Source organism: Loxodonta africana, chromosome 18, assembly GCF_030014295.1.
Source record: "Loxodonta africana isolate mLoxAfr1 chromosome 18, mLoxAfr1.hap2, whole genome shotgun sequence".
Lineage (NCBI taxonomy): Eukaryota > Metazoa > Chordata > Mammalia > Proboscidea > Elephantidae > Loxodonta > Loxodonta africana.
In genome coordinates, this window is record NC_087359.1 from 11,086,477 (window position 1) to 11,100,550 (window position 14,074).

Genomic DNA, 14,074 nt, shown 5'->3' on the forward strand with positions numbered 1-14,074 from the left:
AACTCTTGGTACTACACATAATTAATCAGTGAAAAACTCTGCTTATCAGCAGTTTTATAAATAGGAAAACCTTTAAGAAAGATGTCATTAAAATGATGCACACCAAAACTGTAGTGAGATACCCCTTCCCACCCACTAGTGTGGTTATTAGCCGAAAAGCAGAAAGCAGCGTTGGTGCGGATGAGGAGGTGCGGGGACAAGGGAAGTCACTGGTTCTAACTACCAAGCAGCGATCAGAGGAGACGCTGCCCCATTTCAGTCCTGACCCCACATGCTGTTCAGATTGTAAAATGCTGCAGCTGCTGTGGAAAACAACCTAGAGTTCCCAAAATAGTAAACACACAATTCTACTCCTATGTATACACCCGAGAGAAATGAAAACATACGTCCACACAAAAACCTGTATGTGAATGCTCACTGCAGCATTACCCACAATGTCCACCAGTGGATGAAGAGAGAAACAAACAGAGAGAAATGAGAATATTATTTGGCCATAAAAAGGAATGAAGTGCCGATCCATGCTATGATGTGGATGAATCTGGAAAACATGATGCTGTATGAAAGAAGTCAGACACAAAACGCCACACACTGTATGATCCCATTTGTATAAAATGCCCAGAAAAGGCAAGCCTACAGAGACAGAAAGCAGATTTGTGGTTGCTCAGGGAAGGGGGAGGACTTGCCATCCTGGCTCCAGCCTCTGTGTGTTTCTGTTCTAAGTTCTCCATAATGAGAGCTGTGTTTTGGACTCAGCACCTCCCTGAGGGCCAGGATGGTGTGGACTCTGTGAGCCTCCCCCAGCATCCTCGGCTTCGCTCTGGCGGGTGGGTGACATGCTCCCATGGGACACTCTTGAGCTGGCACATGGAGGTAACCCTGATAAACGTGGCATGGATGGTGGGAGAAGGGGCAATGCCCCACAGAGGGGTCTGCGCCTGTCCCAGCTGCTCCTAGAGGACACTGGGGGGTCTTGTTCAAGGTCAAGAGCAGCTGGTCACCCCTCCTGAAGGCCCCCTGGGCTTGGCTCAGGAGGTTTGAAGGTGCATATGGTGGCTGTGGATGACCACAAGGAGAGGAGGCTGGAGAGGAACAAATCCTGGGACACTGGAATCAGGGCATCCATGGGCACTGGTGTGTGATTCAGAGAAACAGAAGAACAGGGGGAGCATGGCTGCACTGGGGTCAACACAGCGGGACCTGGGGAGCAGGGGACAGGAGACGCCACCCAAACTAACGCAAACATGAACATATTTTTACATGGTACTGAATGCTAAACCAAACCCAGTTGCTGTCAAGTCAGCTCCAACTCATGCCGACCCCATGTGTGCAGAGTAGAACTGCTCCATACGGTTTTCAAGGCTGTGACCTTTCAGAAGCAGACTGCCAGGCCTTTCTTCCAAGGCAATTCTGTGTGTGTTTGAACCACCAACCTTTTGGCTAGTAGTCCAATGCTTTATTATTTGCACTACCCAGGAAACTGGTACCTAAATGGTTGTTAAAAATCGGAGTTTTGTCTGCATAATTACTTTTAGCTAGTAGTGAAGGGCTTTTATGTCTGGTCTCCAGATGTAGTTATGCTCCTTCTGAGGCTCTGCCGCTGCTTCTGGCAGTGATTTACAGAGAAGCTGGCCCAGAGTCGTTGGCAGCGATGTCTCACAGACATGTCCGCCATTTTGTTCTTCAAAAATGTCTTGGCCATTCCTAGCCCTGTGCTATTTCATATGAATTTTAGAACCAGTTTTTCTAATTTCATGAGACATTCGGTTAGAAATGGCATAGGATTTTGTTAATTTCAGGAAAATGGATACCTTTGGGTCCCACCTGGGTGCAAGGGGTCTGGGAAACAGTGCGCAGCAGGGTCCACAGCAGAGAACAGGATGTGGGGCCCCAGCCTCTGCCAAGTGAAGCTGAACCAGACAATGTGGACCTCGACCCAAAGAGACAACCCTCTGAGGTGTTGGACGTCACACCCAGGAGACATCACCGGGTAAGCAACCGAGGGCTGGTGTGAGGGCTACTGATTCTGGAACTTCGGACGGCTCTGTTATTTGGATGCACAACCCCAAGTCACAGTGAGAAGACGAGAGCAAGGAGACAGAAAGCTGGCAGCTCAGGACACAACGGTTGATGCGACAGGGAAGAAGTTAAGGTGGAAGACAGCCGCACGTTCTCAGGGCTGCAAGGACGCTGCTCCTGGCACCCGGTGTGGAATTTGTCCTGAAGACATGCTCGCACCCCTGGGAAACGATGAGGTGACACAGGATGAAGGCATCACTGTAGCCTTGGTCGTGACAGTGAAAGGTCAGGAACAACCCAACTGCCTGCCCGTGAGAGGCTGTTGAACTGGCCATGGCCCCACACAGGGCGGGAGGCCTCCAGGGCAGCTCACGTGTGAGAAAAGCGAGTCCTGAACAGCATGATTGCCACCTTTTGTGCAAAAAAGAGGAAGAGGGGATAAGAAGGCGTTTGTTTGTTTGTTTGTTTAATTTAAATAAAGTCTGAACTTCTAAATCAATGGGCAAAACAATTCTATTATGAAAACACTCTGCATCCCACTTTGAATTGTGGCACCTGGGGTCCTAAATGCCAACAAGCAGCCATCTAAAATACATTAATTGGTCTCAACCCACCGGGAGCAAAGGCAAAGGAAGAACACCAAGGTCACACGACAACTAAGAACCCAAGAGACAGAAAGGGCCACTTGAACCAGAGACCTACAATATCCTGAGACCAGAAGAACAAGTTGGTGCCCGGCCACAATCGATGTCTGCCCTGTCAGGGAGCACAAGAGACAACTCCTGAGGGAGCAGGAGACCAATGGGATACAGACCCCAAATTCTCATTAAAAGACCACACCTAATGGTATGATTGCGACTAGAGGAATCCCAGAGACAATGCTCCCCAGAACTTCTGATGGCACAGGACAGGAACCAACCCCGAAGACAAATCATCAGGCATGAAAAGGACTGGTCAGTGGGGGGGAGAGAGATACTGATGAAGAGCGAGCTAATTAAATCAGGTGGACACGGGAGAGTGTGTTGGCAACTCTTGACTGGAGGGGGGATGGGAAGATAGAGAGAGATGGAAGAAGGTAAAATTGGCACGAAACGAGAGACTGTAAGGGCTGACTCAATAGGGGGAGAGCAAGTGGGAGAAGGGAGTAAGATGTATGTAAACCTACATGTGACAGACTGATTGGAATGGTAAATGTTCACTTGAAGCTTAATAAAAATCAAGCAGTGCAGGCAGAAAAAAAAAAAAAAAAAAAGTCTGATCTTGAACCTCGAAAACGTGATGCTGGTGAAACAAGCCAGACACAAAAGGACAAATACTGTGTGGTCCCACTTAGGTGAAACGTCTAAAGCAGGGAAACGCATAGTTGTTGGTGGTTATCAGGGCGGGCAGGGAAGGGAAAGGGGAAGCCAATGCTTAAGCGGCACTCAATTTCCTAATGGATAAAATTCCGGATGAAAAAGTCCGGAAAAGGACAGTGGTGATGGTCAAGCCACAAGGTTAATGCATTTGATGTCACTGAATCATATTGGTAGAAAATGCTGAAATGGCAAATGCCTTGCTATGCATGTTTTTACCATCGGGAAAAAAAAAGTCAGAAGGAAAAAGTCGAAGTCTGCTATGAGAATAGTTTGTCCATTTAGATCTGTGTTGGAGAGATGTGAGACCTCATGGTGGAGAAGGTGCTCACCAGGCACCACCGCCTGCCCTACTTCCCAGCCCCCTGCACCTGAGCTGGGGCTTCGGGGTCCGTGTCACTTAGAGTAAACCAAACAAAACCCATTGCCATCGAGTTCATAACGACTCTTTGCAACCCTATAGGACAGAGTAGAACTGCCCCATAGGTTTCTAAGGCTGTAAATCTTTACAGAAGCAGACTGCTATATCTTTCTGCTGTGAACAGCTAGTGGGTTGAACCGCCAACATTTTGCTTAGCAGCCAAGCACTTAACCACTGCACTACCAGGGCTCCTTATCACAGTCTATTTTTAAATAACATTGTACAATTTACCGCCTCTCCTCATGTCTTACTTCTACACATTCTGTAAACCCCACGGTAAAATGGTGGTAGTAATATTCTCAGAAGCCGTCTAATTTCAGCGGGGATAACGTGAATGAAGATCAGCCCAAGGCTGACCCCTGTGAGGTGGAGGTCAGACATCTGTCCACTCTCCAACCTTTTTACCAACTCTGACTCCAGCCTTCCCTGCCTCAGCACTCTCTACTTACGGTAGGGGCAGGGAAGTGCTGGCAACTCTGGAAGCCACGTTGGAGACAGTGGTGTCTCGATGTGGTGGAGCCTCCGTCAGCCTGGGTCCCCGAGTGACTTTGTGGAGCAGGATTCCCCTGGGTCAGAGCCGAAGAGTTAGCATGAGGAAGCCCTTCGTGTATTCGGCTGCTGAGATTTTGCAGTTAATTCGTTATCGCAGTGTACCCTAGTCTATAAGGTCCTTGGGTGGCACAAATGGTTAAGTGCTGACTACTAGCCAAAAGCTTGGCAGTTTGAACCCCCTGAGAGGCGCCTCAGAAGAAAGGCCTGGTAACCTCCCGCTGAAAGGTCACAGCCTTGAAAACCTTATGGAGCACAGTTCTACTCTGCACACACGGGGTCACCATGAGTCAGAATCGACTCAATGGCAACTCACAATAGCCTGCATCTGTGCTGACTGAGATAGCACAGGTAACCAAAGGTCTCCAGGTGAAGGGAAAAAAATTAAGAGAACTTGAACGTGCAGAAGAAGCCTTGGTAGCGCAGTGGTTAAGAAATCAGCTGCTAACTGAAAGGTCAGTGGTCTCAACCCACCAGCCAGAGAGAAAGGTGTGGCAGTCTGCTTTCGTAGAGATTACAGCTTTGGAAACCCTGTGGGTCAGTTCTACTCTGTCCTACAGGGTCGCTGTGATTTGGAACCTGGCGGCACTGGGTGTGCACATGCGGATGATTGTTGTGGGCATTTAAAGAACAAAGAAAGTCACACATATTAGACATATTTGCCACTTGGCTGCTTTCTGCAGCTGCTGGCCACTGCTGTGTGCCCTGGGGAGCCCAGCAAGGGCTCCTGTGGGTCTGCTGCCACAGCTCTGGGAGTGGGGCTGAGGCTGGAGGGCTCAGAGGCTGTGGCCCTGCTACCCAACCTCAATTTACCCGTATCTCAAAGCTTCACATGGCTCTCGGAGACATTGCTCACGGGTACCACGCTGGCGCAGGCAGCCAAGGTCCCCAGCGATAGGACGGACCAGACACCTGCTGGGGAGACACAGGACAGCAGGCTGAGCAGCACCATCCTCAGAGGCCCACTGATACACGCAGAGGCACCGCATCCTGCTTGCTCAGCCAGTGGGTGGCCTCACTTCCGATGCGGCTTGCAGAGCCTCAGTTCGGGGGCTCTCAATGGCTGGCCGACCTCCCCCCAGGTGCCCAGACTTGGGTCCTCAGGCAGAGCAAACACTCATATTCACAGCCCGTTCTGATGGAAGGGGTGCAGCTTCGGATGTCCTGGCGGCCAGCCCTGTGTTAGCTTGCAGAAAAGCTTTCTGGAAGGTGGGTGCTGTCAGGATCCGCTGGCAGGGCCTGAAAGACAGAGAGGGACAGGAAGATGCATGTGCCCAGGGCTGAGTCAGCCCTTCTGGGAAGATGCCAACGCCCCTCCGGCTCACATGGGGCCAAACAGGAAATGCTTAGGATCACGAGCATGTTCCTGGAAAAGGGAACAGACAATCAGCAAACCTGAGCTACAGCCCTAACCACCTTCCCATTGACCTCCAAGTCTCACCACCGTCCTGCTGTCCCTCCAGATGTCACCATCGTCCCGCTGTCCCCCAGGTCTCACCACCATCCCGCTGTCCCCCCAGATCTCACCACCATCCCACTGTCCCCCCAGATCTCACCACCATCCTGCTGTCCCTCCAGATCTCACCACTGTCCCTCCAGATCTCACCACTGTCCCACTGTCCCACTGTCCCCCAGGTCTCACCACCATCCCGCTGTCCCCTCAGATGTCACCACTGTCCCGCTGTCCCCCTGGATCTCACCACCATCCTGCTGTCCCCCAGGTCTCACCACTGTCCCCCTGACCCCTCAAGTCTCACCACCATCTCACTGTCCCCCAGGTCTCACCACCATCCTGCTGTCTCCCAGGTCTCACCACCATCCTGTTGTCCTCCAGATCCCTTGGGCTCTCCAACAGGACAGTGAAAGCTGCTGTTTCTGCCCTGAGGCCCCTTCCCCCCAGTGCCAGCTTGGATCCCAAGAAGAAGCCATCTCCCTCCCAGGACAAGTGGCCACTCCCTGTCTCAACTTGTCCCCAAACTCTCAGTCAGCCGTGCCAAGGATAAACAACGGTAATGTGACAGGCTCACACCAAAGGCAGCTTTCTCAGTGTTGAGGTCATCTGGCTGTTTAGTAGCAAACGTGTCCATGGCTAGGCCCGTGCAGAGTGCCACTCTTCTCCTGAGTCTCACTCGGAGGCCTGATCTGTTCTGGCCAGAGCCTAGTGTGAGTGTCAGCTCACAAGAGGGGTGCCGAGGCCCGGCCAGCCCTGCATCTGGTGCCTCCAGAGTGGTGGTTAGCGGAGGGACTGCCACCCCCCTGGAGCCTCCACACCCACACCCGGCCTCCTCCCTTTGACTGCTGCCTCTCAGTGGTTCCCAGGATTCTCAAGACTCTTGGGAAGAACTTAACCCCAGCCTGACTCACAGGGCAGGCCAGGGCCTGGGCCCCTGGGTCCTCAAGCCGGATCAAGAGAGGAGGCCCTTCCCAGCGAGTCAGGGGTAGGGGGGAGAGGGAGGAGGTTCCAACAGGGACTCGGGTGAGAGGGTGGAGGGCGGCCCCAGCACTGCTGAGGGGAAGTAAGGGGAGCACCCCAGAGGGCCTCCAGCGTTGAGGGGTGCTGGAGATGCCAGTCCTGCCTCACCGAGGAGGCCCGGGCGGTTTCTGAGTGGGATTCTTCCCTTGAGCCTCCCTTTCATCCTGATCCGAGGGGGGAAAGGCAGCATTCGCCTCAGCATCCCCTCCTCCAGGAAGTTTACAGAGACACCTCTCACCCCTGTTAGAACCAGTTCCTCAGGGTGCTGGATAAGTGGAGCCGGGAGAGCAGCTGGGATGGTTTGAAGAGACAGAAGTGCGGGGCGTGAAATGCCATGCTGCCAGAGAAAAGCCCTCAGTGCCGCCACCTCACGGGAGCCAGCCTGGTCTGTGTGGCCAGCACCTGGCAGCGTGGACCCCTGTTCCTGGGCTCCCTCGGGCAGGGCCACCCTCATCCACCTGCTGCCCGGCCGCAGGCGGGCTGAAGGGCCCCGGGACCATCCACTAAAAATCCTGTGGAGCACAGTTCTCCTCTGCCCACACAGGGCCGCCAAGAGTCAGACACAATTGCAGCTGTTTTTTCGAGGTGATGCTGTGAGAATGGCCGCGATTGAGGGGTGTATTCGTGGAATCGAAGGTTGTTCTGTCTCAGCCTTTGCTGGCCTGCCCCCAGGACCTGGGAGGGGAAATGGCCTCCTGGTGTACAGCAGCCCCCCGCCCCCACCCCCCCCACCCCAGGGCAGGAGGAGTGTTGGCCATAGCTCCTTCTTGGCAGGAATCCTCTTCTGGCCCAGACAGGGGCCAAGGGGTGGGGGCATGGGAATGGATCAGGGCCCCTGAGTTCCTGAGGCAGCCTTGTGAAAAGGGTGGGCTGGGCCACACTCTCTGAGCCTGACCCCTCGTGTACTGCAGACGTGGCTCGGGTTCTCCCCCCCATCCCAGCCCTTTCCTCCCTCTCATCTGGACAGGCTCTGTGTTCTGGAGGCTTCTTTCACTCTGCCCTCCCCCTCACAATCCTCCTCTCTCTCTCACACACACACACACACATGCTCACCCCTTAGGAAAACAGAAAAAGCAAGTCCAGTGCCTTCCACCAACCTCATCACCCGCACCCCCATGTCTCCAGTGGTTCCTCTACCCTCCCAGCCCTGGTGGGCATAAACTGTGGCATTGTAGGGGTGTCATCGAGGGGGAAGTGGGCAGGTTTCCCTCTGCAGGAGCCCCACATCTGTGCCTGCCTCCCACCTCCGGGCCTCACCCCTCCTCCTTCCTGCAGGGAGCCCAGCCACACTCAGGGACTCCATGCAGGAGTCAGCAGGGCCGGGCACACCCATGGTTGGCTCACAGCTGCATCTTTGGGCCCAGCTCCAGCTGAATCTGGTATGATGCTGATGTGCTAACATCTGGACCACGCGAGACCCAGACAGAGAAAAATGAAAATGAAGAAGGAAAAAGATTTGTGAAAATAAATTTTTAAAAATCCTTGGAATTAAAAAAAGATGAACAATCTTCATTTGAAATGGCCCAAGAGTGCCAAGGGCAAGAGGTTAAGAAAAGAACCCTCCCCTCCTGCACACACACACACATCAGACGGATGTTTAATGTGAAATATTCATGCAGCTAATAAAATAGCTTCCAAATACATGAATAAAGAGTGCTAGAACTGCAGGGAGAAAGTGATGGCCCCCCATAACCGCGTGAGCCTCCAGGCCCCTTCTCTCGATTATCTAGAGCTCAGCTGACAAAAATCGGCATGTATGATAAGAGCTCTGCACCACCCCACTGACCATCCGGACGTGAGGAATGCCGGTAACGCCCTGAAAACACTCGTATGCGAAGTCACGCACAGAACCCCAGTAAACTCTCGTGGGGAGGCATCCTGGAGAACAACGGTAGGGTTAGAAAGAAATTACCACTTAAAGCAAAGAAACAACAAGGATAGCCTTTAAAGATTTTATAAAAGAAAATATTTTACAGAAGATAAACAGGAAGTCCAGATTACAACCAATATCACAATTTGCACATACATTTTTTAAAAATAATTTTTATTGTGCTTTAAGTGGAAGTTTACAAATCCAGTCTCACACAAAAACCCGTATACACCTTGCTAAAAACACCTTGCTACATACCCCCAATTACTCTCTCCTTAATGAGACAGCCTGCTCTCTCCCTCCACTCTCTCTTTTCGTGTCCATTTCGCCAGCTTCTAACCCCCTCCACTCTCTCATCTCCCCTCTGGGCAGGAGATGCCAACATAGTCTCAAGTTTCCACCTGATCCAAGAAGCTCGCTCCTCACCAGCATCCCTCTCCAACCCACTGTCCAGTCCAACCCATGTCTGAAGAGTTGGCTTTGGGAATGGTACCTGTCCTGGGCCAACAGAGAGTCTGAGGGACATGACCACAGGGGTTCTTCCAGCCTCAGTCAGACCATTAAGTCTGGTCTTATGAGAATTTGGGATCTGCATCCCACTGCTCTCCTGCTCCCTCAGGGGTTCTCTGTTGCGTTCCCTGTCCGGGCAGTCATTGGTTGTAGCCGGGCACCATCTAGTTCTTCTGGTCTCAGGATGATGTAGTTGCTGGTTCATGTGGCACTTCCTGTCTCTTGGGCTGGTAATCACATTGTGTCCTTGGTGTTCTTCATTCTCCTTTGACCCAGGTGGGTTGAGACCAATTGATGCATCTTAGATGGCTGCTTGCTAGCGTTTAAGACCCCAGACACCACTCTTCAAAGTGGGATGCAGAATGTTTTGTTAATAGATTTTATTACACCAATTGACTTAGATGTCCCCTGAAACCAGGGTCCCCGGACCCCTGCGCCTGCTATGCTGGACTTCGAAGCATTCAGTTTATTCAGGAAACTTCTTTGCTTTTGGTTTAGTCCAATTGTGCTGACCTCCCCTGAATTGTGTGCTGTCTTTCCCTTCACCTAAAGTAGTTCTTATCTATTATCTAATTAGTGAATACCCCTCTCCCCTCTCCTAACCACAAAAGAATGTTTTCTTCTCAGTTTAAACTATTTCTCAAGTTCTTATAATAGTGGTCTTATACAATATTTGTTCTTTTGCAACTGACTAATTTCACTCAGCATAATGCCTTCCAGGTTCCTCCATGTTATGCAATGTTTCACAGATTCCTCACTGTTCTTTATCGATGTGTAGGGTTTGTTTTTTAGTATTCTATTGTGCAAATATACCATAATTTATTTATCCATTCATTTGTTGATGGGCACCTTGGTTGCTTCCATGTTTTCGCTATTGTAAACAGTGCTGCAGTAAACATGGGTGTACATGTATCTGTTCGTGTAAAGGTTCTTATTTCTCTAGGATATATTCCAAGGAGTGGGATTGCTGGATCGTATGGTAGTTCTATTTCTAGCTTTTTAAGGAAGCACCAAATCGATTTCCAAAGTGCTTGTACCATTCGACATTCCCACCAGCAGTGTAGAAGTGTTCCAATCTCTCCACAGCCTCTCCAACATTTATTATTTTGTGTTGTTTGGATTAATGCCAGCCTTGCTGGAGTGAGATGAAATCTCATTGTAGTTTTGATCTGCATTTCTCTAATGGCTAATGATCGTGAACATTTCCTCATATATTTGTTAGCTACCTGAATGTCTTCTTTAGTGAAGTGTCTATTCATATCTTTTGCCCGTTTTTTTTAATTGGGTTGTCTTTTTGCAGTTGAGTTTTTGCAGTATCATGTAGATTTTAGAGATCAGGTGCTGATCAGAAATGTCATAGCTAAAAACTTTTTCCCAGCCCGTAGGTAGTCTTTTTACTCTTTTGGTGAAGTCTTTGGATGAGCATAAGTGTTTGATTTTTAGGAGCTCCCAGTTATCTACTTTTTCTTCTACATTCTTTACAATGTTTCGTATACTGTTTATGCCATGTATTAGGGCTCCTACCGTTGTCCCTATTTTTTCTTCCATGATCTTTATCGTTTTAGATTTTCTATTTAGGTCTTTGATCCATTTTGAGTTCGTTTTTGTGCATGGAGTGAGGTATGGGTCTTGTTTCATTTTTTTGCAGATGGATATCCAGTTCTGCCAGCACCATTTGTTAAAAAGACTGTCTTTTCCCCATTTAACTGTTTTGGGGCCTTTGTCAAATATCAGCTGCTCATATGTGGATGGATTTATGTCTGGATTTTCAATTCTGTTCGGTTGGTCCATGTATCCGTTGTACCAGTACCAGGCTGTTTTGACTACTGTAGCGGTATAATAGGTTCTAAAATAAGGTGAAGTGAGGCCTCCCACTTTGTTGTTCTTTTTCAGTAATGCCTTATTTATCCGGGGCCTCTTTCCCTTCCATATGAAATTGGTGATTTGTTTCTCCATCTCATTAAAGAATGTCCTTGGGATTTGGATCGGAATTGCATTAAATGTATAGATCACTTTTGGTAGAATAGACATTTCTATAATGTTAAGTCTTCCTATCCACGAGCAAGGTATGTTCTTCCACTTATGTAAATCTCTTTTGGTTTCTTGCAGAAGTGTACTGTAGTTTTCTTTGTATAAGTCTTTTACATCTCTGATAAGATTTATTCCTAAGTATTTTATCTTCTTGGGGGCTACTGTAAATGGCATTGATTTGGTGATTTCCTCTTTGATGTTCTTTTTTTTGGTGTAGAGGGATCCAACTAATTTTTGTATGTTTATCTTGTATCCTGATACTCTGCTGAACTCTTCTATTAGTTTCAGTAGTTTTCTGGAGGATTCCTTAGGGCTTTCTGTGTATAAGATCATGTCTTCTGCAAACAGAGATACTTTTACTTCTTCCTTGCCAATCTGGATGCCCTTTATTTCTTTGTCTAGCCTAATTGCTCTGGCTAGGACCTCCAGCACAATGTTGAATAAGAGTGGTGATAAAGGGCATCCTTGTCTGGTTCCTGATCTCAATGGGAATGTTTTCAGGCTCTCTCCATTTAGAGTGATGTTGGCTGTGTATAAATGCCCTTTATTATGCTGAGAAATTTTCCTTCTATTCCTATTTTGCAGAGTTTTTATCATGAATGGGTGTTGAACTTTGTCAAATGCCTTTTCTGCATCAATTGATAAAATCATATGATTCTTGTCTTTTGTTTTATCTATGTGGTGGATTACATTAATTGTTTTTCTAATGTTGAACCATCCCTGCATACCTCATATGAATCCCACTTGGTCATGGTGAATTATTTTTTTGATATGTTGTTGAATTCTATTGGCTAGAATTTTGTTGAGGATTTTTGCGTCTACATTCATGAGGGATATAGGTCTATAATTTTCTTTTCTTGTGGTGTTTTTACCTGGTTTTGGTATCAGGGATATGGTGGCTTCATAGAATGAGTTTGGTAGTATTCCATCCTTTTCGATGTTCTGAAATACCTTTAGTAGTAGTGGTGTTAACTCTTCTCTGAAAGTTTGGTAGAACTCTGCAGTGAAGCTGTCTGGACCAGGGCTTTTTTATGTGGGGAGTTTTTTGGTTACCTTTTCAATCTCTTCTTTTGTTATGGGTCTATTTAGTTGTTCTACCTCTGTTTGTGTTAGTTCAGGTAGGTAGTGTGTTTCTAGGAATTCATCCATTTCCTCTAGGTTTTCAAATTTGTTTGAGTATAGTTTTTCATAGTAATCTGATACGATTCTTTTAATTTCAGTTGGGTCTGTTGTAATATCGTCCATCTCATTTCTTATTCTGGTTATTTACTTCCACTCCTGTTTTTCTTTTGTCTGTTTGGCCAGTGGTTTGTCAATTTTGTTGAGTTTTTCAAAAAACCAGCTTTTGGTCTTGTTAATTCTTTCAATTGTTTCCCTGTTTTCTATTTCATTCAGTTCAGCTCTAATTTTTATTATTTGTTTTCTTCTGGTGCCTGTGGGTTTCTTTTGTTGCTCTCTTTCTATTTGTTCAGGTTGTAGGGATAATTCTCTGATTTGGGCCCTTTCTTCTTTTTGGATGTGTGCATTTATTGATATAAATTGGCCTCTGAGCACTGCTTTTGGAAGTGTTTTCATTCTCACTGGATTCTCTGAATTTCTTTATTCCAGTCTTTTTTGAGCAGGGTATTGTTCAGTTTCCAAGTATTTGATTTCTTTTCCCTGCTTTTCCTTTATTGATTTCCACTTTTATGGCCTTATGGTCAGAGAAGATGCTTTGTAATATTTCAAGGTTTTGGATTCTGCCAAGGCTTGCTTTATGACCTAATATGTGGCCTGTTCTAGAGAATGTTCCATGTGCACTAGAAAAGAAAGTATACTTGGTTGCTGTTGGGAGGCGTGTTCTGTATATGTCTATGAGGACAAGTTGGTTGATTGTGGCATTTAGATCTTCCGTGTCTTTACTGAGTTTCTTTGTGGATGTCCTGTCCTTCACCGGAAGTGTTGTCTTGAAGTCTCCTACTATTATTGTGGAGCTGTCTTTCTCACTTTTCAATGCTGATAGAGTTTATGCGTCTTGCAGCCCTGTCCTTGGGTGCATAAATATTTAATATGGTTATATCTTCTTGGCGTATTGTCCCTTTAATTATCATGTAGTACCCTTCCTTATCCTTTCTGATGGATTTAACTCTGAAGTCTATTTTGTCAGAAATTAATATTGCCACTCCTGCTCTTTTTTGATTGTTGTTTGCTTGATATATCTTTTTCCATCCTTTGAGTTTTAGTTTGTTTGTGTCTCTAAGTCTAAGGTGTGTCTCTTGGAGGCAGCATATAGACGGATCTGGTTTTTTAATCCATTCTGCCACTCTCTGTCTCTTTATTGGTGCATCTAGTCCATTTACATTCAGGGTAATTATGGATAGGTATGAATTTAGTGCTACCATTTTGATGTCTTTGTTTGTGTGTTGACAGTTTCTTTTTCCCACTTGATTTTATGTGCTGAGTAGATCTTCTTTATGTATTGTCCTTTCCTCATATTTGTTGTTGTTGATTCAGTTTCTCGTGAGTCTGTATTTTTCCCTTGTATTTTATTTTGATGAGTAGGATAGTTTGTCTCCTTTGTGGTTACCTTCTTATTTACCCCTATTTTTCTGAATTTAAAACTAACTTTTATTTCTTTGTATCGTCGTATCTTCCTCTGCATATGGAAGGTGTAGGATTACATTTCTTAGTCCCTGTTTATTATTTTAATATTGTCTTCCTTTATATAATAACATTGCTGTTACCCTGTGTTGGGCTTTCTTTCTGTCTTTTTTTTTAAATCTTGCTTTGTTTTTTTGGATTTCCCTATCTGGGTTGACTTCTGGTTGCTCTGCCCAGAGTTTTCTGGTCCTGGGTTGATACCTGATATT

General features: G+C 47.3%; 1 protein-coding gene across 1 annotated transcript in view; it reads left to right on the forward strand.

The window, feature by feature from the left end:
• Positions 1-2,225: 2,225 nt before the first annotated feature.
• Positions 2,226-14,074, forward strand: part of SECTM1 (secreted and transmembrane 1) — a 33,123-nt gene continuing 21,274 nt past the window's right edge. The window contains exons 1-4 of the mRNA XM_064271883.1: positions 2,226-2,301; positions 5,089-5,301; positions 5,891-6,062; positions 6,176-6,286. Of these exons, the coding sequence (XP_064127953.1) occupies positions 2,226-2,301; positions 5,089-5,301; positions 5,891-6,062; positions 6,176-6,286 (572 nt within the window). The remainder of the gene's footprint in view (positions 2,302-5,088; positions 5,302-5,890; positions 6,063-6,175; positions 6,287-14,074) is intronic.